Here is a 24,947-nt window from a genome sequence, read left to right on the forward strand (position 1 = left end):
TGCGGACCTGAGGGCGTGAGGCTGGGCGGCCTGCCGAGGGTGTTCCTGCAGCAGTGCTGGCCCTGGGTGAGGATGTGGTGGGACCAGGGCTGAGCCAGCGGGGCAGAAGGAGGAGGAGCGGGGAGGAGGGCGCCAGAGGGTGCACAGTGGACCGGTCACTGGGCATCTGCAGGTTTGGAGGCGCTCTGCTGTGTGGGGCTCCAGGCCTCCCTGGGTCTGGGGACGTGGGTGTGATGTGACTCGGAAGGAGGCCGGGTGCGCTTCGGACAGCGCCCGCCATCTCTCCCACCCAGGCCCAGTGCTCATGGTCGTGTTGCAGCCTCAGTTTTCCGTCCACTGTCCCAGCAACCCCTTGGTGGTATTCTGAGCAGAGGCAGAGGGTGAGAGTCCTGACTTGGCTTTCCTTCCCTGTGTTTCCAAGTCCACACTCATTCCGCAAGTCGCACGACAGGCCAAGAAATCGGGAGACGCGGTGTCGGGGTAAAGAATAGTGAGTTTATTTGGAAAGGCAGCTGACCGAGAAGATGGCAGGCTAATGTCCTGGAGAGCCACCTTCTCCGAGTGAGACTTCAGGCTCCTTTTACACTCGAAAGGAGAGGGGTTGTGGGTGGTTGGTGCAAAGTCCTTGGTGCAGGAATTCTTTGTTTTTGCAGTTGTGGGTCAGCTCATGGGGCCCCTGTAAAACCTCTAACAAAACAAATGTTACTTTCTGTTCTGCAGCTTGTTGTGTGTATAGGAGAGGAAAAGAGCTCTTATCCTGAAGGCTGAGAGCCTTGAGAACAGGCTCTGCTGTCAATTTCAGGCTGAAGGCAACATTGTTTTACAAAAGGGGCAGAGCTGGTAAGACAGCCTGGAAAACAGCAGAGGGTTAAAGGAAAAAGAACAGATCTAATAGGCAGTCAGATTTGGTCTTTTCTATTACAACTGCTGCCCCAGCAGGGCTGGCCTCAGGGAGGAAGGGTGCCCCTCCGGCCCCCGAGAGCCGCCTGCAGAGGGTGGGGAAGGCAGGGAGGGGTTCTGCCCTGCTGGGGAGGTAAACTAGACATGGCTGATACATGGACAGTGAGTGCAAAGTTAGAAAGCCTCTGGGTTTTCCCTCTTTAGGGAGGGAGAGGGAGGCTCAGCATAGGTCCTTGAGCTTCCGCGAGAAAAGTGGCTCTCAGCCCAGGTCGGCTGCGGGCGCCTCTGGGGTTGTCACACCTGAGGGGCCCTCTGTGGACGGGTCCTGTGTTCTTGGCACTGACGTGGATTTTCCTCCTCCTCTTCCCCAAGGGGCGGTAGAGGCTCCGGGGGCAGCTTCCAGCCGATCACGGCCATCCTGCTGCCCTCATGCACGCTGGCCCTGCACGCCCGGCAGCTGGACGTCAGGCTGCAGCTGGACTACGTCTCCGCCTCGCAGGTAAGAGGAGCCCCGCTGCTTCCCTGGGGGCCGGCAAGGGGGTCCCTCGGGAGGGGTTTCGGTTGGGGGCTCCTGGCTAGACGCCGCAGCCGTGTGAGTGGCACCGTTGGGGTGAAGGAGGCTGGTGCCAGGGACAGGGCAGGCCCAGGAGTGTGCAGGCCCAGGAGTGTGCATGCCCAGGAGTGTGCAGGCATAGGAGGGAGCAGGCCCAGTAGTGTGCAGGCCAAGTAGAGTGCAGGCCCTGAAGTTTGCAGGCCCAGCTGTGTGCAGACAGAGGAGTGTGCAGGACAAGGAGGGTGCAGGCCCAGGAGTGTGCAGGCCCTGGAGAGGACAATCCCTGGAATGTGCAGGCCCAGGACTGTGCAGACCAAGCAGTGTGCACCCCCAGGAGTGTGCAGGCACATGTGGGAGCAGCCCCAGTAGTGTGCAGACCCAGGAGTGTGCAGGCAAAGGAGGGTGCAGGCAAAGGAGGGTGCAGGCCCAGTCCAGGGCAGGTCCAGGAGTGTTCAGGCCCAGGAGTGTGCAGACACCGGAGTGTGCAGAGACAGGAGTGTGCAGGCCCAGGGCTGTGCAGACCCAGCAGTGTGCAGGCCCAGGAGTGTGCAGTCCCTGTAGTGTGCAGAACCAGGGGACGTCAGGCCCCAGAGTGTGCAGGCCCAAGAAAGGGCAGGTCCAAGGGTGTTCAGGCGCAGGAATGGGGAGTCTCAGGACCGTGCCCACCAAGCAGAGGGCAGGCCCAGGCGTGTGCATGCCCAGGAGTGTGCAGGCACAGGAGGCAGCAGACCGAGGAGTGTGCAGACCCAGGTGTGTGCAGGCACAAGTGGGAGCAGTCCCAGTAGTGTGCAGGCCCAGAGTGTGCAGGTGCAGGATAGGGCCGGCCGAATTGGGGGCAGGCCCAGGAATTGGAAGGCGCAGGAGTGTGCAGGGCCAGAAGTGTGCTGTCCCAAGAGTGTGCAGTGCCAATAGTGTTCAGGCCCAGGAGTGTTCAGGACCAGGAGTTTGTAGGCCGAGGAGTATGTAGTCACAGGAGGGAGCAGGTACAGGAGTGTGGAAGCCCAGGAGTGTACAGGCCAATGTTCGTGCAGGCCCAGGTGTGCACAGGTCCAGGAGAGTGCATGCCCTGGTGTGTGCAGTCCCAGGAGTCTGCAGGCCCTGGGTGGTGCAGGCCCAGGAGTGTGTAGGTACAGGAGGGAGGAGGCCCAGGAGTTTGCAGGCAAGGAGTGTGTAAGGATAGATGCGTACAGGCCCTGGAGTGTGCAGGCCCTTGAGTGTGCACACGAGGGATTGTGCGAGCCCAGGAGAGGGCAGGCCCAGCAGTGTGCAGGCCCAGGAGTGTGCAGACACAGGAGGGATCAGTCACAGGAGTGTGCAGGTCCAGGAGTATACAGGCCCAGGTGTGTTTAGGCCCAACATTGTGCAGGTCCAGGAGTGTGCAGGCCCAGGAGTGTGCAGACAGAGGAGTGTGCAGGCCAAGGAGGGTGCAGGCCCGGGCCAGGGCAGGCCCAGGAGGGTACAGACCCTGGAGTGTTCAGGCCCAGGAGTATGCATGCCCAGGGCTGTGAGGCCCAGCAGTGTTCAGGCCCTGGATTGTACAGAATCAGGACTATACAGGCCCAGGTGTGTTAATGCCCAAGATTGTGCAGGTCCTGTTGTGTGCAGGCCCATGAGTGTGCAGTTCGAGCAGTGTGCAGGCCCAGTAGTGTGCAAGCCTAGGCCAGTGAAGGCCCAGGCCAGGGAAGTCCCAGGAGTGTACAGGTCCAGGAGTGTGCAGTCCCCGGTGTGCACAGGTCCAGGAGCGTGCAGGCCCAGTAGTGTGCAGTCACAATACGGAACAGGCCAAGGAGTGTGCAGGCCCAGGTGTGTGCAGGCTCTGGGATGTGCAGACCCAGTAGTGTGCAGGCCCAGCAGGGTGCTGTCCCAGGTGTGTGCAGACCCATTATTGTGTAAGCCCAGGAGTGTGCAGGCCCAGGAGTGTGCAGGCGCACAAGTGTGCAGTCCCAGAAGTGTGATGGCACAGGAGGGAGCAGGCCCAGAAGTGTGCAGATCCAGGACTGTGCAGGCCTAGGATAGGTCAGGCCCAGGAGTGTGCAGGTCCAGGAGAGTGCCGGCCGAATTGGGGGCAGGCCCAGCAGAGGGAAGGCGCAGGAGTGTCCAGGCCCAGGTGTGTGCAGACGAGGGATTGTGTGGGCCCAGGAGAAGGCAGGCCCAGGAGTGTGCAGGGCCAGAAGTGTGCAGGCCCAAGAGTATGCAAGGCCAGTAGTGTTCAGGCCCAGGAGTGTGCAGGACCAGGAGATTTCAGGCCCAGGAGTATGTAGTCACAGGAGGGAGCAGGTACAGGGTTGTGCAGGTACAGGAGTGTGCAGGCCCAGGAGTGTGCACACAAGGGATTGTGCGGGCCCAGGACAGGGCAGGCCCAGCCGTGTGCAGGCCCAGGAGGGTACAGACACTGGAGTGTGCAGGCCCAGGAGTGTGCAGGCCCAGGGCTGTGAGGCCCAGCAGTGTTCAGGCCCTGGATTGTAGAGAATCAGGAGTGTGCAGGCCCAGGAGTGTGCAGGCCCACGTAGGAGCAGGCCCAGTAGTGTGCAGGCCCAAGGGTGTGCAGGGGTAGGAGAGGGCCGGCCGAATTGGGGGCAGGCCCAGGAGAGGGAAGGCGCAGGAGTGTGCAGGCCCAGGAGTGTGCTGACGAGGGATTGTGTGGTCCCAGGAGAAGGCAGGCCCTGGAGTGTGCAGGGCCAGAAGTGTGCAGGCCCAAGAGTGTGCAGGGCCAGTAGTGTTCAGGCCCAGGAGTGTGCAGGACCAGGAGATTTCAGGCCCAGGAGTATGTAATCACAGTAGGGAGCAGGTACAGGGTTGTGCAGGTACAGGAGTGTGCAGGCCCAGGAGTGTGCACAGAAGGGATTGTGCGGGCGCAGGACAGGGCAGGCCCAGCCGTGTGCAGGCCCAGGAGGGTACAGACACTGGAGTGTGCAGGCCCAGGAGTGTGCAGGCCCAGGGCTGTGAGGCCCAGCAGTGTTCAGGCCCTGGATTGTAGAGAATCAGGAGTGTGCAGGCCCAGGAGTGTGCAGGCCCACGTAAGAGTAGGCCCAGTAGTGTGCAGACCCAAGGGTGTGCAGGGGTAGGAGAGGGCCGGCCGAATTGGGGGCAGGCCCAAGAGAGGGAAGGCGCAGGAGTGTGCAGGCCCAGGAGTGTGCTGATGAGGGATTGTGTGGGCCCAGGAGAAGGCAGGCCCAGGAGTGTGCAGGGCCAGAAGTGTGCAGGCCCAAGAGTGTGCAGGGCCAGTAGTGTTCAGACCCAGGAGTGTGCAGGACCAGGAGATTTCAGGCCCAGGAGTATGTAGTCACAGGAGGGAACAGGTACAGGAGTTGCAGGCCCAGGAGTGTACAGGCCCAATTCGTGAAGACCCAGGTTTGTGCACGTCCAGGAGTGTGCAGGCCCAGGTGTGTGCTGTCCCAGGATTGTGCAGGCCCAGGAGAGGGCAGGCCATGGATTGTGCAGTCCGAGGAGTGTGCAGGCCCAGGAGTGTGCAGACACCAGCTTGTGCAGAGACAGGGGTGTGCAGGCCCAGGATTGTACAGGATCAGGGCTGTGCAGGCCAAGCCGTGTGCAGCCCCAGGATTGTGCCGGCACAGATCGGAACATGCCGAGGAGTGTACAGGCATTGGTGGGATCAGGCCCAGGAGTGTACAAGCCCAGGTTCATGCAGGCCCAGGTGTGGGCAGGTCCAGGAGTGTTTAGGCCCAGGTGAGTGTAGTCCTAGGAGGGTGCAGGCCCAGAAGAGCACCGGCCCTGGAGTGTGCAGGCCCAGGGATATGTAGGTGCAGGAGGGAGCAGGCCCAGGAGTTTTTAGGCCAAGGAGTGTGTAGGGACAGATGCGAGCAGGCCCTGGAGTGTGCAGCCCCAGGAGTGTGCAGGTTCATGAGAGGGTCGGCCGAGGTGTGGGCTGGCCTGGGATAGGGCAGGGCCAGGGGTGTGTAGGCCCAAGACTGTGCTTGCCTAGGAATATGCAGTCACAGGAGGGAGAAGGCCCAACAGTGTGCAGGCCAAGTAGAGTGCAGGCCCAGGCCTGTGCAGGCCCAGGTGTGTGCAGGCCCAGGAGAGGGCAGGCCCCGGTGTTTGCAGGCCCAGGAGTTGCAGACCCAGGTGTGTGCAGACACTGGCGTGTGCACAGACAGGAGTGTGTAGGCCCAGGATTGTACAGGCCAAGGGCTGTGCAGGCCAAGCCATGTGCAGCCCCAGGAATGTGCTGGCACAGATGGGAACAAGCCTAGGAGTGTACAGGCATATGTGGGAGAAGGCCTGGGAGTGTACAAGCCAAGGTTCATGCAGTCACAGGTGTGCGTAGGTCCAGGATTGTGTAGGCCCTGGATTGTACAGAATCAGAAGTATACAGGCCCAGGTGTGTTAATGCCGAAGATTGTGCAGGTCCTGTTGTGTGCAGTCCCATGAAAGTGCAGTTCGAGCAGTGTGCAGGCCCAGTAGTGTGCAAGCCTAGGCCAGTGAAGGCATAGGCCAGGGAAGGCCCAGGAGTGTACAGGTCCAGGAGTGTGCAGGCCCAGGAGAATGCAGTCACAGGAGTGAGCAGGTACAGGAGTGTGCAGGCCCAGGAGTGTACAGGCCCAGGTTCGTGCAGGCCCCGGTGTGCGCAGGTCCAGGAGCGTGCAGGCCCAGTAGTGCGCAGTCACAATATGGAACAGGCCAAGGAGTGTGCAGACCCAGGAGTGTGCAGGCCCAGGAGTGTGCAGGCGCACAAGTGTGCAGTCCCAGAAGTGTGATGGCACAGGAGGGAGCAGGCCCAGAAGTGTGCAGATCCAGGACTGTGCAGGCCTAGGATAGGTCAGGCCCAGGAGTGTGCAGGTCCAGGAGAGTGCCGGCCGAATTGGGGGCAGGCCCAAGAGAGGGAAGGCCCAGTAGTGTGCAGACAGAGGAGTGTGCAGGCCCAGGGGGGTTCAGGCTCAGGCCAGGGCCGGCCCAGGGGTGTACAGGCCCAGGAGTTTGCAGGCCCAGGAGTATGCAGTCACAGGAGTGAGCAGATACAGGAGTGTACAGGCCAACGTTCGTGCAGGCCCAGGTGTGCGCAGGTCCAGGGGCGTGCAGGCCCAGAAGTGTGCAGATTCAATACGGAACCGGCCCGGGAGTGTACAGGCCCAGGTTCCTGCAGGCCCCGGTGTGCGTAGGTCCAGGAGTGCGCAGGTCCAAGAGTGTGCAGGCCCAGTTGTGTGCAGGCCCAGGAATGTGCAGGCCCTGTCGACCCTAGAGGGCAGGATGCTGTGACCAGAGGAGGCGCTCTCTAGGACTGAGGGCGGAGGCCGGGAGAGCAGGCGGTTGGAGAGTCGGTGGTGAGGGCTGGAAAGGGGCAGAGCTGCACCAACCAGGTGTGCGGACCTGAGGGCGTGAGGCTGGGCGGCCTGCCGAGGGTGTTCCTGCAGCAGTGCTGGCCCTGGGTGAGGATGTGGTGGGACCAGGGCTGAGCCAGCGGGGCAGAAGGAGGAGGAGCGGGGAGGAGGGCGCCAGAGGGTGCACAGTGGACCGGTCACTGGGCATCTGCAGGTTTGGAGGCGCTCTGCTGTGTGGGGCTCCAGGCCTCCCTGGGTCTGGGGACGTGGGTGTGATGTGACTCGGAAGGAGGCCGGGTGCGCTTCGGACAGCGCCCGCCATCTCTCCCACCCAGGCCCAGTGCTCATGGTCGTGTTGCAGCCTCAGTTTTCCGTCCACTGTCCCAGCAACCCCTTGGTGGTATTCTGAGCAGAGGCAGAGGGTGAGAGTCCTGACTTGGCTTTCCTTCCCTGTGTTTCCAAGTCCACACTCATTCCGCAAGTCGCACGACAGGCCAAGAAATCGGGAGACGCGGTGTCGGGGTAAAGAATAGTGAGTTTATTTGGAAAGGCAGCTGACCGAGAAGATGGCAGGCTAATGTCCTGGAGAGCCACCTTCTCCGAGTGAGACTTCAGGCTCCTTTTACACTCGAAAGGAGAGGGGTTGTGGGTGGTTGGTGCAAAGTCCTTGGTGCAGGAATTCTTTGTTTTTGCAGTTGTGGGTCAGCTCATGGGGCCCCTGTAAAACCTCTAACAAAACAAATGTTACTTTCTGTTCTGCAGCTTGTTGTGTGTATAGGAGAGGAAAAGAGCTCTTATCCTGAAGGCTGAGAGCCTTGAGAACAGGCTCTGCTGTCAATTTCAGGCTGAAGGCAACATTGTTTTACAAAAGGGGCAGAGCTGGTAAGACAGCCTGGAAAACAGCAGAGGGTTAAAGGAAAAAGAACAGATCTAATAGGCAGTCAGATTTGGTCTTTTCTATTACAACTGCTGCCCCAGCAGGGCTGGCCTCAGGGAGGAAGGGTGCCCCTCCGGCCCCCGAGAGCCGCCTGCAGAGGGTGGGGAAGGCAGGGAGGGGTTCTGCCCTGCTGGGGAGGTAAACTAGACATGGCTGATACATGGACAGTGAGTGCAAAGTTAGAAAGCCTCTGGGTTTTCCCTCTTTAGGGAGGGAGAGGGAGGCTCAGCATAGGTCCTTGAGCTTCCGCGAGAAAAGTGGCTCTCAGCCCAGGTCGGCTGCGGGCGCCTCTGGGGTTGTCACACCTGAGGGGCCCTCTGTGGACGGGTCCTGTGTTCTTGGCACTGACGTGGATTTTCCTCCTCCTCTTCCCCAAGGGGCGGTAGAGGCTCCGGGGGCAGCTTCCAGCCGATCACGGCCATCCTGCTGCCCTCATGCACGCTGGCCCTGCACGCCCGGCAGCTGGACGTCAGGCTGCAGCTGGACTACGTCTCCGCCTCGCAGGTAAGAGGAGCCCCGCTGCTTCCCTGGGGGCCGGCAAGGGGGTCCCTCGGGAGGGGTTTCGGTTGGGGGCTCCTGGCTAGACGCCGCAGCCGTGTGAGTGGCACCGTTGGGGTGAAGGAGGCTGGTGCCAGGGACAGGGCAGGCCCAGGAGTGTGCAGGCCCAGGAGTGTGCATGCCCAGGAGTGTGCAGGCATAGGAGGGAGCAGGCCCAGTAGTGTGCAGGCCAAGTAGAGTGCAGGCCCTGAAGTTTGCAGGCCCAGCTGTGTGCAGACAGAGGAGTGTGCAGGCCAAGGAGGGTGCAGGCCCAGGGGTGTACAGGCCCAGGAGTGTGCAGGCCCAGGCGTGTGCAGACTCCGGAGTGTGCAGAGACAGGAGTGTGCAGGCCCAGAATTGTACAGGCCTAGGGCTGTGCAGGCCCAGCAGTGTTCAGGCCCAGGAGTGTGCAAAATCAGGAGTACACAGGCCCAGGTGTGTTCAGGCTCAAGATTGTGCATGTCCTGGAGTGTTCAGGCCCATGAGTGTGTAGTCCAGGAGTGTGCAGGCCCAGTAGTGTGCAAGCCAGGGCCAGAGAAGGCCCATGCCAGGGAAGGCCCAGGAGTGTACAGATCCAGGAGTGTGCAGGCCCAGGAGTGTGCATGCCCAGGAGTGTCCAGATGAGGGGTTTGAGGCCGTGGTGGGATGTACTTCACGGGCATAAATAGCGTAAAGAGCATAAAACTACATGGTAGTGATGGTCGGACAGCATGGGAATGCACTTAATGTTCCTGAAATGCACAATTTAAAAGGGAAAAAAATCTGTATTTTATTAAAGGAAGTGGAAAATGGAAAAATATAGGATGCCATAAATGATGTAAAACAAATAAACTAAACTAAAGAAAAACAAAACAAAAGCAAATTCAGGGGTAGGGAAGTCAACTTCGGGTAGGGGAGGGGATTTATGGTGGGATTTTGGAGAAGGTGTAGGAGGGTGCAGAGGGGGCAGAGCCCTAGGGGGTGATGATGCCTGAAATGGTTCTCCACTGCCCAGCGGCCCAGGTGCAGGTGCAGGAACTGCAGGCTTCTCAGGAGCAGCAAGATCAGCAGGAGCGGCAGGCTCTTCAGGAGTGGCAAGATCAGCAGGAGCGGCAGGCTCTTCAGGAGCGGCGGGCTCTTCAGGAATGGCAGGCTCTTCAGGAGCTGCAGGCTCTTCAGGAGCGGCTAGATGAGCAGGAATGGCAGGCTCTTCAGGAGCTGCAGGCTCTTCAGGAATGGCAGGCTCTTCAGGAGCTGCAGGCTCCTCAGGAGCGGCTAGATCAGCAGGAATGGCGGGCTCTTCAGGAGCGGCTAGATCAGCAGGAATGGCGGGCTCTTCAGGAGCAGCTAGATCAGCAGGAATGGCGGGCTCTTCAGGAGCAGCTAGATCAGCAGGAGCGTCAGGCTCTTCAGGATCGGTGGGCTCTTCAGGAGCGGCAGGCTCTTCAGGAGTGGCAAGATCAGCAGGAGCGGCAGGCTCTTCAGGAGCTGCAGGCTCTTCAGGAGCGGCTAGATCAGCAGGAACAGCAGGTTCTTCAGGAGTGGCTAGATCAGCAGGAATGGCGGGCTCTTCAGGAGCGGCTAGATCAGCAGGAACGGCAGGCGCTTCAGGAGCGGCGGGCTCTTCAGGAGCGGCGGGCTCTTCAGGAATGGCAGGCTCTTCAGGAGCTGCAGGCTCCTCAGGAGCGGCTAGATCAGCAGGAATGGCGGGCTCTTCAGGAGCAGCTAGATCAGCAGGAGCGTCAGGCTCTTCAGGATCGGTGGGCTCTTCAGGAGCGGCAGGCTCTTCAGGAGCCGTGGGCTCTTCAGGAGCAGCGGGCTCTTCAGGAGCGGCTAGATCAGGAGGAGAGGCTTGCTCTTCAGGAGCTGCAGGTTGTTCAAGAGCGGCAAGATCAGCAGGAGCGGCAGGCTCTTCAGGAGCGGCTAGATGAGCAGGAGCAGCAGGCTCTTCAGGAGCTGCAGGCAAGATCCTGGGGAGAGACCTGGGCGATGTCTGGGCAGGAGGCTGTGGTGGTGGGGAGCCCTTCATACCCAGACTCTTCCGGAGCCTGTGCTGGCCTTCCACAGTGTGGCACACCAGCCCCTCACTTGGGGAGCTGGCATGAGTGTCCTGGTTCCCCGGATCCTGCGGTGTCTGGCTCTGCAATGACAGTGACCGGCAGCCGGCCCGGCCCGCAGGTCTCAGAGCCCTGCCTGGCCAGGACCACTCCTGCTTCTGCCCCACTCGACCGTCTGCTGCCTGATCAGACTGGGACCTTGGTCATCTCAGTCACCCGGGAGGCAAGAGACACACCCTAGGGCGTGGGCGCCACCTCGGGCAGCAGGGCCCTGCCCCGGTTCTCCACATCCCAGCCAGCCCGCTTGGACCCAGGTTGGTGACGTGATCGGCCCCCCAGGCCTCTGACCCTTCCTCAGCCTGCTCTTGCTTGAGGCAGGACCCCCCCAACATGACTGCCCCACCGCCACCAGTCAGGAAGGGGCTGTGGGGCCACCCGGGTGGGGTCTGAGTGGTGGCCCGGCCTGGGCGGGCCTGCCCTGGGCCTCCCTGTGTTACCTTTCGGTCCCTCTGGCCAAAAGGCCAGAGGCGCCTGGGGTGAGACCCGACCCACTGTCGGCACTGTTGGCAAAGGCCGTTGCTGCGGGCTTTCCGGGGGCCGCGACCTCGGGATCTTGGGATGCAACAAAACATGTCTGAGCTGAGCTGAGTTCACCAGCCAAGTCAGTTGAGAAGTGTCCTTCTCTACACAGCGGGTGCCTGGTGACCTGGGTCCCAAGTTCTGTTGGGCTCTGTTGCCAGGGAAGTGAGGTCACTTCCTGGGGTCCCCTTCCCCAAGCTTCCTCCTTACACAAAGCTCCCCAAGGGCCTTTTTGGGCTGTTGATGGCTCACTTCCCACCCCATGCCATGTCCACCCAGTGACACCAACTCGGCCCCTCCTATAGCCCTGGGGAGGCCTGGATGCAGCCAGGGTCACAGCTCTGATGACACAGCTGGCTTCAGACCCGGCTCCCCCGCCAGCAGTGCTGTCACCCTGGACAAGCCACCTGCTTCTCAGGGTCTCCCCAATCCCCCATCGGCGCAGTGGGGATCATCTGGACCCAGCTTCCTAGGAGAGCCATCATGTCTCTAGAACCACAAACACCTACTGCACCTGTCACCTCTGTGGGCTGGCATCACAGGGAGCTCATGCACAGACTCAGCAAAGGAAGGGCCCCACAGAGGGCTGGTGTGCAGGCCCAGGTGTGTGCAGGCACACGTAGGAGCAGGCCCAGTAGTGTGCAGGCCCAAGAGTGTGCAGGGGTAGGAGAGGGCCGGCCGAATGGGGGCAGGACAAGGAGAGGGAAGGTGCAGGAGTGTGCAGGCCCAGGAGTGTGCAGACGAGGGATTGTGTGGGCCCAGGAGAAGTCAGGCCCAGGAGTGTGCAGGGCCAGAAGTGGGCAGGCCCAAGAGTATGCAGGGCCAGTAGTGTTCAGACCCAGGAGTGTGCAGGACCAGGAGATTTCAGGCCCAGGAGTATGTAGTCACAGGAGGGAGCAGGTACAGGAGTTGCAGGCCCAGGAGTGTACAGGCCCAATTCGTGAAGGCCCAGGTTTGCGCAGGTCCAGGAGTGTGCAGGCCCAGGTGTGTGCAACCCAGGAGTGTGCAGACACGGGAGGGATCAGGCAGAAGAATGTACTGGCCCAGGAGTGTACAGGCCCAGGTGTGTGCAGGCTGTGGGCTGTGCAGGCCCAGGAGTGTGCAGGCCCAGGATTGTTTAGGCCCAGGAGTGTGCAGAGAGAAGAGTGTGCAAGCCCAGGTGGGTGCAGACCCAGGAGTGTGCAGGCCTAGGAGAGCGCAGGCCCTGGAGTGTGCAGGCCAGGAGTGTGCAGGTCGAGGAGAGGGCCGGCCGAATTGGGGGCAGCCCCAAGAGAGGGAAGGCCCAGTAGTGTGCAGACAGAGAGGAGTGTGCAGGCCCAGGGGGGTGCAGGCTCAGGCCAGGACAGGCCCAGGAGTGTACAGGCCTGGGAGAGTGTCGGCACAGCAGTGTGCAGGTAAAGGAGGGAACAGGTGCAGGAATGTACAGGCCCTGGAGTGTGTAGGCCCAGGATTGTGCAGGCACAAGTGGGAGCAGGACCAGTAGTGTGCAGGCCCAAGAGTGTTCAGGTCCAGGAGAGGGCCGGCAGAATTGGGGGCAGGCCATTTAGGAGGAAGGCCCAGGAGTGTGCAGGCCAAGGAGTGTGCACACGAGGGATTGTGCGGGCCCAGGAGAAGATAGGCCCAACAGTGTGCAGGGCCAGAAGTGTTCAGGCCCAGGAGTGTGCAGACAGAGGAGTGTGCAGCCCAAGGAGGGTGCAGGCCCAGACCAGGGCAGGTCCAGGAGTGTACAGGCCCAGTTGTGTGCAGGTCCAGGAGTGTACATGCCCGGGCGTGTGCAGTCCCAGGTGTGTGCAGGCCCAGAGAGGGCAGGCCCCGGTGTGTGCAGGCCCAGGAGTTGCAGGCCCAGGTGTGTGCAGACACCGCAGTGTGCAGAGACAGGAGTGTGTAGGCCCAGGATTGTACAGGCCAAGGGCTGTGCAGGCCAAGCCATTTGGAGCCCCAGGAATGTGCCGGCACAGATGGGAACAAGCCTAGGAGTGAATAGGCATATGTGGGAGAAGACCCAGGAGCGTACAAGCCAAGGTTGATGCAGGCCCAGCTGTGCGTAGGTCCAGGATTCTGTAGGCCCAGGTGTCTGCTGTCCCAGGAGTATGCGGGCCCAGTAGAGGGCAGGCCCTGGAGTGTGTAGGCCCATGATTGTGCAGGCACAAGTGGGAGCAGGACCAGTAGTATGCAGGCCCAAGAGTGTGCAGGTCCAGGAGAGGGCCGGGCGAATTGGGGGCAGGCCCATTAGGGGGAAGGCCCAGGAGTGTGCAGGCCAAGGAGTGTGCACACGAGGGATTGTGCGGGCCCAGGAGAAGGCAGGCCCAGGAGTGTGCAGGGCCAGAAGTGTGCAGGCCCAAGAGTGTGCAGGGCCAGTAGTGTTCAAGCCCAGGAGTGTACAGGACTAGGAGATTTCAGACCCAGGAGTATGTAGTCACAGGAGGGAGCAGGTACAGGAGTTGCAGGCCCAGGAGTGTACAGGCCCAATTCGTGAAGGCCCAGGTTTGTGCACGTCCAGGAGTGTGCAGGCCCAGGTGTGTGCTGTCCCAGGATTGTGCAGGCCCAGGAGAGGGCAGGCCATGGATTGTGCAGTCCGAGGAGTGTGCAGGCCCAGGAGTGTGCAGACACCAGCTTGTGCAGAGACAAGGGTGTGCAGGCCCAGGATTGTACAGGATCAGGGCTGTGCAGGCCAAGCCGTGTGCAGCCCCAGGATTGTGCCGGCACAGATCGGAACATGCCGAGGAGTGTACAGGCATTGGTGGGATCAGGCCCAGGAGTGTACAAGCCCAGGTTCATGCAGGCCCAGGTGTGGGCAGGTCCAGGAGTGTTTAGGCCCAGGTGAGTGTAGTCCTAGGAGGGTGCAGGCCCAGAAGAGCACCGGCCCTGGAGTGTGCAGGCCCAGGGATATGTAGGTGCAGGAGGGAGCAGGCCCAGGAGTTTTTAGGCCAAGGAGTGTGTAGGGACAGATGCGAGCAGGCCCTGGAGTGTGCAGCCCCAGGAGTGTGCAGGTTCATGAGAGGGTCGGCCGAGGTGTGGGCTGGCCTGGGATAGGGCAGGGCCAGGGGTGTGTAGGCCCAAGACTGTGCTTGCCTAGGAATATGCAGTCACAGGAGGGAGAAGGCCCAACAGTGTGCAGGCCAAGTAGAGTGCAGGCCCAGGCCTGTGCAGTCCCAGGTGTGTGCAGGCCCAGGAGAGGGCAGGCCCCGGTGTGTGCAGGCCCAGGAGTGTGCAGACACAGGAGGGATCAGTCACTGGATTGTGCAGGTCCAGGGGTATACAGGCCCAGTTGTGTGCAGGCCCAACATTGTGTAGGTCCAGGAGTGTACAGGCACAGGAGTGGGCAGACAGAGGAGTGTGCAGGAAAAGGAATATGCAGGCCCAGACCAGGGCAGGCCCAGGTGTGTACAGGCCCATGTGTGTGCAGGCCCCGGATTTGCAGGCCCAGGCGTGGGCAGGCCCAGCATTTTGCAGGCCCAGGAGTGTGCAGGCCCAGGAGTGTGCAGACAGAGGAGTGCGCAGGACAAGGAGGGTGCAGGCCCAGGAGTGTGCAGGCCCTGGAGAGGACAATCCCTGGAATGTGCAGGCCCAGGACTGTGCAGACCAAGCAGTGTGCACCCCCAGGAGTGTGCAGGCACATGTGGGAGCAGCCCCAGTAGTGTGCAGACCCAGGAGTGTGCAGGCCGTGGAGTGTGCAGGCAAAGGAGGGTGCAGGCCCAGTCCAGGGCAGGTCCAGGAGTGTTCAGGCCCAGGAGTGTGCAGACACCGGAGTGTGCAGAGACAGGAGTGTGCAGGCCCAGGGCTGTGCAGACCCAGCAGTGTGCAGGCCCAGGAGTGTGCAGTCCCTGTAGTGTGCAGAACCAGGGGACGTCAGGCCCCAGAGTGTGCAGGCCCAAGAAAGGGCAGGTCCAAGGGTGTTCAGGCGCAGGAATGGGGAGTCCCAGGACCGTGCCCACCAAGCAGAGGGCAGGCCCAGGCGTGTGCATGCCCAGGAGTGTGCAGGCACAGGAGGCAGCAGACCGAGGAGTGTGCAGACCCAGGTGTGTGCAGGCACAAGTGGGAGCAGTCCCAGTAGTGTGCAGGCCCAGAGTGTGCAGGTGCAGGATAGGGCCGGCCGAATTGGGGGCAGGCCCAGGAATTGGAAGGCGCAGGAGTGTGCAGGGCCAGAAGTGTGCTGTCCCAAGAGTGTGCAGTGCCAATAGTGTTCAGGCCCAGGAGTGTTCAGGACCAGGAGTTTGTAGGCCGAGGAGTATGTAGTCACAGGAGGGAGCAGGTACAGGAGTGTGGAAGCCCAGGAGTGTACAGGCCAATGTTCGTGCAGGCCCAGGTGTGCACAGGTCCAGGAGAGTGCATGCCCTGGTGTGTGCAGTCCCAGGAGTCTGCAGGCCCTGGGTGGTGCAGGCCCAGGAGTGTGTAGGTACAGGAGGGAGGAGGCCCAGGAGTTTGCAGGCAAGGAGTGTGTAAGGATAGATGCGTACAGGCCCTGGAGTGTGCAGGCCCTTGAGTGTGCACACGAGGGATTGTGCGAGCCCAGGAGAGGGCAGGCCCAGCAGTGTGCAGGCCCAGGAGTGTGCAGACACAGGAGGGATCAGTCACAGGAGTGTGCAGGTCCAGGAGTATACAGGCCCAGGTGTGTTTAGGCCCAACATTGTGCAGGTCCAGGAGTGTGCAGGCCCAGGAGTGTGCAGACAGAGGAGTGTGCAGGCCAAGGAGGGTGCAGGCCCAGGCCAGGGAAGGCCCAGGAGGGTACAGGTCCAGGAGTGTGCAGGCCCAGGAGAATGCAGTCACAGGAGTGAGCAGGTACAGGAGTGTGCAGGCCCAGGGGTGTACAGGCCCAGGTTCGTGCAGACCCCGGTGTGCGCAGGTCCAGGAGCGTGCAGACCCAGGAGTGTGCAGACACAATATGGAACAGGCCCAGGAGTGTGCAGGCTAAAGGGTGTGCATACCCAGGCCTGTGCAGGCCCAGGAATGTGCAGACACTGGAGGGAGCAGGCACACTAGTGTACTGGCACAGGAGTGTACAGCCCTGGTGTATGCAGGCTCTGGGATATGCAGACCCAGGAGTGTGCAGTCCCAGGTTTGTGCAGAGGAGTGTGCAAGCCCAGGATGGTGCAGTTCCAGGAGTGTGAAGGCCCAGGCCAGGGCAGGCCCAGGAGTGTGTAGGCACAGGAGGAAGCAGGCCGAGGAGTTTGCAGTCCCAGGTGTGTGCAAGCACAAGTGGAGCAGGCCCAAGAGTGTACAGTCCCAGGTTTGTGAAGGCCCAGGTTTGCGCAGGTCCAGGAGCGTGCAGGCCCAGGTATGTGCAGTCCCAGGAGTGTGCAGGCCCTGGAGAGGACAGGCCATCGAATATGCAGGCCCAGGAGTGTGCAGGCCCAGGGGTGTGCAGGCCCTGGAGTTTGCAGACACCGGAGTGTGCATGGACAGGGGTGTGCATGCCCAGGAGTGTACAGGCCTAGGAGAGTGCAGGCCCAGGAGTGTGCACACAAGGGATTGTGCGGGCCCAGGACAGGGCAGGTCCATGTGTGCGCAGGTCCTGGAGTGTGCAGGCCCAGGTGTATGCAGTTCCAGGATTGTGCAGACCCAGGAGAGGGCAGGCCGTGGAGTGTGCAGGCCCAGGAGTGTGCAGACCCAGGTGTGTGCACACGAGGGATTGTGCGGGCCCAGTATAAGGCAGGCCCAGCAATGTGCAGGGCAAGAAGTATGCAGGCCCAAGAGTGTGCAGAGGAGTGTGCAGTACAAGGAGGGTGCAGGCCCAGGCCAAGGCAGGCCCTGGATTGTGCCGGCCCTGGAGTGTACAGGCCGATGTGTGTGCAGGCCCTAGAGTTTGCAGGCCCAGGATTGTGCAGGCCCAGGAGTGTGCAGACAGAGGAGTGTGCAGGCCAAGGAGGGTGCAAGCCTAGGCCAGGGAAGGCCCAGGAGAGTACAGGCGTGGGAGAGTGTTGGCACAGCAGTGTGCAGGTAAAGGAGGGAACAGGTGCGGGAGAGTACAGGCCCAGGAGTGTGCAGGGCCAGGAGTGTGCAGACACTGGAGTGTGCAGAGACAGGAGTGTGCAGTCCCAGGATTGTGACGGCACAAGAGGGACAGGTGCAGAAGTGTGTCGGCATAGGTGGGAGTAGGCCCAGGAGTGTGCCGACACAGGAGGGAGCAGGCTCAGGAGTGTGCAGGCCAAGGAGTGTGCAGAGACAGGAGAGTGCAGGCCCAGGATTGTACAGGCCCAGGGCTGTGCATTCCAATCCGTGTGCAGCCCCAGGAGTGTGCCGGCACAGATGGGAACAAGCCTAGGTGTGCACAGGCATAGGTGGTAACAGGCCCAGGAGTGTACAAGCCCAGGTTCATGCAGGCTGAGGTGTGCGCAGATCCAGGAGTGTGTAGGCCCAGGTGTGTGCAGTCCCAGGAGTCTGCAGGCCCTGGGTGGTGCAGGCCCAGGAGTGTGTAGGTACAGGAGGGAGGAGGCCCAGGAGTTTGCAGGCAAGGAGTGTGTAAGGATAGATGCGTACAGGCCCTGGAGTGTGCAGGCCCTTGAGTGTGCACACGAGGGATTGTGCGAGCCCAGGAGAGGGCAGGCCCAGCAGTGTGCAGGCCCAGGAGTGTGCAGACACAGGAGGGATCAGTCACAGGAGTGTGCAGGTCCAGGAGTATACAGGCCCAGGTGTGTTTAGGCCCAACATTGTGCAGGTCCAGGAGTGTGCAGGCCCAGGAGTGTGCAGACAGAGGAGTGTGCAGGCCAAGGAGGGTGCAGGCCCAGGCCAGGGAAGGCCCAGGAGTGTACAGGTCCAGGAGTGTGCAGGCCCAGGAGAATGCAGTCACAGGAGTGAGCAGGTACAGGAGTGTGCAGGCCCAGGGGTGTACAGGCCCAGGTTCGTGCAGACCCCGGTGTGCGCAGGTCCAGGAGCGTGCAGACCCAGGAGTGTGCAGACACAATATGGAACAGGCCCAGGAGTGTGCAGGCTAAAGGGTGTGCATACCCAGGCCTGTGCAGGCCCAGGAATGTGCAGACACTGGAGGGAGCAGGCACACTAGTGTACTGGCACAGGAGTGTACAGCCCTGGTGTATGCAGGCTCTGGGATATGCAGACCCAGGAGTGTGCAGTCCCAGGATTGTGCAGAGGAGTGTGCAGGCCCAGGATGGTGCAGTTCCAGGAGTGTGAAGGCCCAGGCCAGGGCAGGCCCAGGAGTGTGTAGGCACAGGAGGAAGCAGGCCGAGGAGTTTGCAGTCCCAGGTGTGTGCAAGCACAAGTGGAGCAGGCCCAAGAGTGTACAGTCCCAGGTTTGTGAAGGCCCAGGTTTGCGCAGGTCCAGGAGCGTGCAGGCCCAGGTATGTGCAGTCCCAGGAGTGTGCAGGCCCTGGAGAGGACAGGCCATCGAATATGCAGGCCCAGGAGTGTGCAGGCCCAGGGGTGTGCAGGCCCTGGAGTTTGCAGACACCGGAGTGTGCATGGACAGGGGTGTGCATGCCCAGGAGTGTACAGGCCTAGGAGAGTGCAGGCCCAGGAGTGTGCACACAAGGGATTGTGCGGGCCCAGGACAGGGCAGGTCCATGTGTGCGCAGGTCCTGGAGTGTGCAGGCCCAGGTGTATGCAGTTCCAGGATTGTGCAGACCCAGGAGAGGGCAGGCCGTGGAGTGTGCAGGCCCAGGAGTGTGCAGACCCAGGTGTGTGCACACGAGGGATTGTGCGGGCCCAGTATAAGGCAGGCCCAGCAATGTGCAGGGCAAGAAGTATGCAGGCCCAAGAGTGTGCAGAGGAGTGTGCAGTACAAGGAGGGTGCAGGCCCAGGCCAAGGCAGGCCCTGGATTGTGCCGGCCCTGGAGTGTACAGGCCGATGTGTGTGCAGGCCCTAGAGTTTGCAGGCCCAGGATTGTGCAGGCCCAGGAGTGTGCAGACAGAGGAGTGTGCAGGCCAAGGAGGGTGCAAGCCTAGGCCAGGGAAGGCCCAGGAGAGTACAGGCGTGGGAGAGTGTTGGCACAGCAGTGTGCAGGTAAAGGAGGGAACAGGTGCGGGAGAGTACAGGCCCAGGAGTGTGCAGGGCCAGGAGTGTGCAGACACTGGAGTGTGCAGAGACAGGAGTGTGCAGTCCCAGGATTGTGACGGCACAAGAGGGACAGGTGCAGAAGTGTGTCGGCATAGGTGGGAGTAGGCCCAGGAGTGTGCCGACACAGGAGGGAGCAGGCTCAGGAGTGTGCAGGCCAAGGAGTGTGCAGAGACAGGAGAGTGCAGGCCCAGGATTGTACAGGCCCAGGGCTGTGCATTCCAATCCGTGTGCAGCCCCAGGAGTGTGCCGGCACAGATGGGAACAAGCCTAGGTGTGCACAGGCATAGGTGGTAACAGGCCCAGGAGTGTACAAGCCCAGGTTCATGCAGGCTGAGGTGTGCGCAGATCCAGGAGTGTGTAGGCCCAGGTGTGTGCAGTCCCAGGAGTCTGCAGGCCCTGGGTGGTGCAGGCCCAGGAGTGTGTAGGTACAGGAGGGAGGAGGCCCAGGAGTTTGCAGGCAAGGAGTGTGTAAGGATAGATGCGTACAGGCCCTGGAGTGTGCAGGCCCTTGAGTGTGCACACGAGGGATTGTGCGAGCCCAGGAGAGGGCAGGCCCAGCAGTGTGCAGGCCCAGGAGTGTGCAGACACAGGAGGGATCAGTCACAGGAGTGTGCAGGTCCAGGAGTATACAGGCCCAGGTGTGTTTAGGCCCAACATTGTGCAGGTCCAGGAGTGTGCAGGCCCAGGAGTGTGCAGACAGAGGAGTGTGCAGGCCAAGGAGGGTGCAGGCCCAGGCCAGGGAAGGCCCAGGAGTGTACAGGTCCAGGAGTGTGCAGGCCCAGGAGAATGCAGTCACAGGAGTGAGCAGGTGCAGGAGTGTGCAGGCCCAGGGGTGTACAGGCCCAGGTTCATGCAGACCCCGGTGTGCGCAGGTCCAGGAGCGTGCAGACCCAGGAGTGTGCAGACACAATATGGAACAGGCCCAGGAGTGTGCAGGCTAAAGGGCGTGCATACCCAGGCCTGTGCAGGCCCAGGAATGTGCAGACACTGGAGGGAGCAGGCACACTAGTGTACTGGCACAGGAGTGTACAGCCCTGGTGTATGCAGGCTCTGGGATATGCAGACCCAGGAGTGTGCAGTCCCAGGATTGTGCAGAGGAGTGTGCAGGCCCAGGATGGTGCAGTTCCAGGAGTGTGAAGGCCCAGGCCAGGGCAGGCCCAGGAGTGTGTAGGCACAGGAGGAAGCAGGCCGAGGAGTTTGCAGTCCCAGGTGTGTGCAAGCACAAGTGGAGCAGGCCCAAGAGTGTACAGTCCCAGGTTTGTGAAGGCCCAGGTTTGCGCAGGTCCAGGAGCGTGCAGGCCCAGGTATGTGCAGTCCCAGGAGTGTGCAGACCCTGGAGAGGACAGGCCATCGAATATGCAGGCCCAGGAGTGTGCAGGCCCAGGGGTGTGCAGGCCCTGGAGTTTGCAGACACCGGAGTGTGCATGGACAGGGGTGTGCATGCCCAGGAGTGTACAGGCCTAGGAGAGTGCAGGCCCAGGAGTGTGCACACAAGGGATTGTGCGGGCCCAGGACAGGGCAGGTCCATGTGTGCGCAGGTCCTGGAGTGTGCAGGCCCAGGTGTATGCAGTTCCAGGATTGTGCAGACCCAGGAGAGGGCAGGCCGTGGAGTGTGCAGGCCCAGGAGTGTGCAGACCCAGGTGTGTGCACACGAGGGATTGTGCGGGCCCAGTATAAGGCAGGCCCAGCAATGTGCAGGGCAAGAAGTATGCAGGCCCAAGAGTGTGCAGAGGAGTGTGCAGTACAAGGAGGGTGCAGGCCCAGGCCAAGGCAGGCCCTGGATTGTGCCGGCCCTGGAGTGTACAGGCCGATGTGTGTGCAGGCCCTAGAGTTTGCAGGCCCAGGATTGTGCAGGCCCAGGAGTGTGCAGACAGAGGAGTGTGCAGGCCAAGGAGGGTGCAAGCCTAGGCCAGGGAAGGCCCAGGAGAGTACAGGCGTGGGAGAGTGTTGGCACAGCAGTGTGCAGGTAAAGGAGGGAACAGGTGCGGGAGAGTACAGGCCCAGGAGTGTGCAGGGCCAGGAGTGTGCAGACACTGGAGTGTGCAGAGACAGGAGTGTGCAGTCCCAGGATTGTGACGGCACAAGAGGGACAGGTGCAGAAGTGTGTCGGCATAGGTGGGAGTAGGCCCAGGAGTGTGCCGACACAGGAGGGAGCAGGCTCAGGAGTGTGCAGGCCAAGGAGTGTGCAGAGACAGGAGAGTGCAGGCCCAGGATTGTACAGGCCCAGGGCTGTGCATTCCAATCCGTGTGCAGCCCCAGGAGTGTGCCGGCACAGATGGGAACAAGCCTAGGTGTGCACAGGCATAGGTGGTAACAGGCCCAGGAGTGTACAAGCCCAGGTTCATGCAGGCTGAGGTGTGCGCAGATCCAGGAGTGTGTAGGCCCAGGTGTGTGCAGTCCCAGGAGTCTGCAGGCCCTGGGTGGTGCAGGCCCAGGAGTGTGTAGGTACAGGAGGGAGGAGGCCCAGGAGTTTGCAGGCAAGGAGTGTGTAAGGATAGATGCGTACAGGCCCTGGAGTGTGCAGGCCCTTGAGTGTGCACACGAGGGATTGTGCGAGCCCAGGAGAGGGCAGGCCCAGCAGTGTGCAGGCCCAGGAGTGTGCAGACACAGGAGGGATCAGTCACAGGAGTGTGCAGGTCCAGGAGTATACAGGCCCAGGTGTGTTTAGGCCCAACATTGTGCAGGTCCAGGAGTGTGCAGGCCCAGGAGTGTGCAGACAGAGGAGTGTGCAGGCCAAGGAGGGTGCAGGCCCAGGCCAGGGAAGGCCCAGGAGTGTACAGGTCCAGGAGTGTGCAGGCCCAGGAGAATGCAGTCACAGGAGTGAGCAGGTGCAGGAGTGTGCAGGCCCAGGGGTGTACAGGCCCAGGTTCGTGCAGACCCCGGTGTGCGCAGGTCCAGGAGCGTGCAGACCCAGGAGTGTGCAGACACAATATGGAACAGGCCCAGGAGTGTGCAGGCTAAAGGGCGTGCATACCCAGGCCTGTGCAGGCCCAGGAATGTGCAGACACTGGAGGGAGCAGGCACACTAGTGTACTGGCACAGGAGTGTACAGCCCTGGTGTATGCAGGCTCTGGGATATGCAGACCCAGGAGTGTGCAGTCCCAGGATTGTGCAGAGGAGTGTGCAGGCCCAGGATGGTGCAGTTCCAGGAGTGTGAAGGCCCAGGCCAGGGCAGGCCCAGGAGTGTGTAGGCACAGGAGGAAGCAGGCCGAGGAGTTTGCAGTCCCAGGTGTGTGCAAGCACAAGTGGAGCAGGCCCAAGAGTGTACAGTCCCAGGTTTGTGAAGGCCCAGGTTTGCGCAGGTCCAGGAGCGTGCAGGCCCAGGTATGTGCAGTCCCAGGAGTGTGCAGGCCCTGGAGAGGACAGGCCATCGAATATGCAGGCCCAGGAGTGTGCAGGCCCAGGGGTGTGCAGGCCCTGGAGTTTGCAGACACCGGAGTGTGCATGGACAGGGGTGTGCATGCCCAGGAGTGTACAGGCCTAGGAGAGTGCAGGCCCAGGAGTGTGCACACAAGGGATTGTGCGGGCCCAGGACAGGGCAGGTCCATGTGTGCGCAGGTCCTGGAGTGTGCAGGCCCAGGTGTATGCAGTTCCAGGATTGTGCAGACCCAGGAGAGGGCAGGCCGTGGAGTGTGCAGGCCCAGGAGTGTGCAGACCCAGGTGTGTGCACACGAGGGATTGTGCGGGCCCAGTATAAGGCAGGCCCAGCAATGTGCAGGGCAAGAAGTATGCAGGCCCAAGAGTGTGCAGAGGAGTGTGCAGTACAAGGAGGGTGCAGGCCCAGGCCAAGGCAGGCCCTGGATTGTGCCGGCCCTGGAGTGTACAGGCCGATGTGTGTGCAGGCCCTAGAGTTTGCAGGCCCAGGATTGTGCAGGCCCAGGAGTGTGCAGACAGAGGAGTGTGCAGGCCAAGGAGGGTGCAAGCCTAGGCCAGGGAAGGCCCAGGAGAGTACAGGCGTGGGAGAGTGTTGGCACAGCAGTGTGCAGGTAAAGGAGGGAACAGGTGCGGGAGAGTACAGGCCCAGGAGTGTGCAGGGCCAGGAGTGTGCAGACACTGGAGTGTGCAGAGACAGGAGTGTGCAGTCCCAGGATTGTGACGGCACAAGAGGGACAGGTGCAGAAGTGTGTCGGCATAGGTGGGAGTAGGCCCAGGAGTGTGCCGACACAGGAGGGAGCAGGCTCAGGAGTGTGCAGGCCAAGGAGTGTGCAGAGACAGGAGAGTGCAGGCCCAGGATTGTACAGGCCCAGGGCTGTGCATTCCAATCCGTGTGCAGCCCCAGGAGTGTGCCGGCACAGATGGGAACAAGCCTAGGTGTGCACAGGCATAGGTGGTAACAGGCCCAGGAGTGTACAAGCCCAGGTTCATGCAGGCTGAGGTGTGCGCAGATCCAGGAGTGTGTAGGCCCAGGTGTGTGCAGTCCCAGGAGTCTGCAGGCCCTGGGTGGTGCAGGCCCAGGAGTGTGTAGGTACAGGAGGGAGGAGGCCCAGGAGTTTGCAGGCAAGGAGTGTGTAAGGATAGATGCGTACAGGCCCTGGAGTGTGCAGGCCCTTGAGTGTGCACACGAGGGATTGTGCGAGCCCAGGAGAGGGCAGGCCCAGCAGTGTGCAGGCCCAGGAGTGTGCAGACACAGGAGGGATCAGTCACAGGAGTGTGCAGGTCCAGGAGTATACAGGCCCAGGTGTGTTTAGGCCCAACATTGTGCAGGTCCAGGAGTGTGCAGGCCCAGGAGTGTGCAGACAGAGGAGTGTGCAGGCCAAGGAGGGTGCAGGCCCAGGCCAGGGAAGGCCCAGGAGTGTACAGGTCCAGGAGTGTGCAGGCCCAGGAGAATGCAGTCACAGGAGTGAGCAGGTGCAGGAGTGTGCAGGCCCAGGGGTGTACAGGCCCAGGTTCGTGCAGACCCCGGTGTGCGCAGGTCCAGGAGCGTGCAGACCCAGGAGTGTGCAGACACAATATGGAACAGGCCCAGGAGTGTGCAGGCTAAAGGGCGTGCATACCCAGGCCTGTGCAGGCCCAGGAATGTGCAGACACTGGAGGGAGCAGGCACACTAGTGTACTGGCACAGGAGTGTACAGCCCTGGTGTATGCAGGCTCTGGGATATGCAGACCCAGGAGTGTGCAGTCCCAGGATTGTGCAGAGGAGTGTGCAGGCCCAGGATGGTGCAGTTCCAGGAGTGTGAAGGCCCAGGCCAGGGCAGGCCCAGGAGTGTGTAGGCACAGGAGGAAGCAGGCCGAGGAGTTTGCAGTCCCAGGTGTGTGCAAGCACAAGTGGAGCAGGCCCAAGAGTGTACAGTCCCAGGTTTGTGAAGGCCCAGGTTTGCGCAGGTCCAGGAGCGTGCAGGCCCAGGTATGTGCAGTCCCAGGAGTGTGCAGACCCTGGAGAGGACAGGCCATCGAATATGCAGGCCCAGGAGTGTGCAGGCCCAGGGGTGTGCAGGCCCTGGAGTTTGCAGACACCGGAGTGTGCATGGACAGGGGTGTGCATGCCCAGGAGTGTACAGGCCTAGGAGAGTGCAGGCCCAGGAGTGTGCACACAAGGGATTGTGCGGGCCCAGGACAGGGCAGGTCCATGTGTGCGCAGGTCCTGGAGTGTGCAGGCCCAGGTGTATGCAGTTCCAGGATTGTGCAGACCCAGGAGAGGGCAGGCCGTGGAGTGTGCAGGCCCAGGAGTGTGCAGACCCAGGTGTGTGCACACGAGGGATTGTGCGGGCCCAGTATAAGGCAGGCCCAGCAATGTGCAGGGCAAGAAGTATGCAGGCCCAAGAGTGTGCAGAGGAGTGTGCAGTACAAGGAGGGTGCAGGCCCAGGCCAAGGCAGGCCCTGGATTGTGCCGGCCCTGGAGTGTACAGGCCGATGTGTGTGCAGGCCCTAGAGTTTGCAGGCCCAGGATTGTGCAGGCCCAGGAGTGTGCAGACAGAGGAGTGTGCAGGCCAAGGAGGGTGCAAGCCTAGGCCAGGGAAGGCCCAGGAGAGTACAGGCGTGGGAGAGTGTTGGCACAGCAGTGTGCAGGTAAAGGAGGGAACAGGTGCGGGAGAGTACAGGCCCAGGAGTGTGCAGGGCCAGGAGTGTGCAGACACTGGAGTGTGCAGAGACAGGAGTGTGCAGTCCCAGGATTGTG

The 24,947-nt window shown here is 61.5% G+C and overlaps 3 protein-coding genes across 3 annotated transcripts in view; 1 reads left to right on the top strand and 2 right to left on the bottom strand.

Moving 5' to 3' along the window:
• LOC116277736 (ankyrin repeat domain-containing protein 26-like) overlaps window positions 1–24,947 on the bottom strand; it is a 533,747-nt gene that overhangs the window by 211,640 nt on the left and 297,160 nt on the right.
• LOC140690089 (uncharacterized) overlaps window positions 1–24,947 on the bottom strand; it is a 380,224-nt gene that overhangs the window by 158,574 nt on the left and 196,703 nt on the right. The window lies entirely within an intron of this gene.
• On the top strand, window positions 7,978–12,795 carry LOC140690052 (uncharacterized). Its single transcript, XM_072951574.1, has 3 exons — window positions 7,978–8,173; window positions 9,201–9,945; window positions 12,780–12,795. The coding sequence occupies exons 1-3, from the start codon at window positions 8,104–8,106 to the stop codon at window positions 12,793–12,795; spliced, it is 831 nt and encodes a 276-aa protein (XP_072807675.1). The 5' UTR covers window positions 7,978–8,103.

This window comes from Vicugna pacos, chromosome 28 (genome assembly GCF_048564905.1).
Source record: "Vicugna pacos chromosome 28, VicPac4, whole genome shotgun sequence".
Taxonomy (NCBI): Eukaryota; Metazoa; Chordata; class Mammalia; order Artiodactyla; family Camelidae; genus Vicugna; species Vicugna pacos.

Bases quoted from the DNA above. Each gene is read 5' to 3' on its own strand.
- LOC140690052 (XM_072951574.1), top strand. From the start codon at position 8,104: ATGCACGCTGGCCCTGCACGCCCGGCAGCTGGACGTCAGGCTGCAGCT. The intron at 8,174-9,200 runs GTAAGAGGAGCC...TCCACTGCCCAG, and splicing joins ACTACGTCTCCGCCTCGCAG to CGGCCCAGGTGCAGGTGCAG.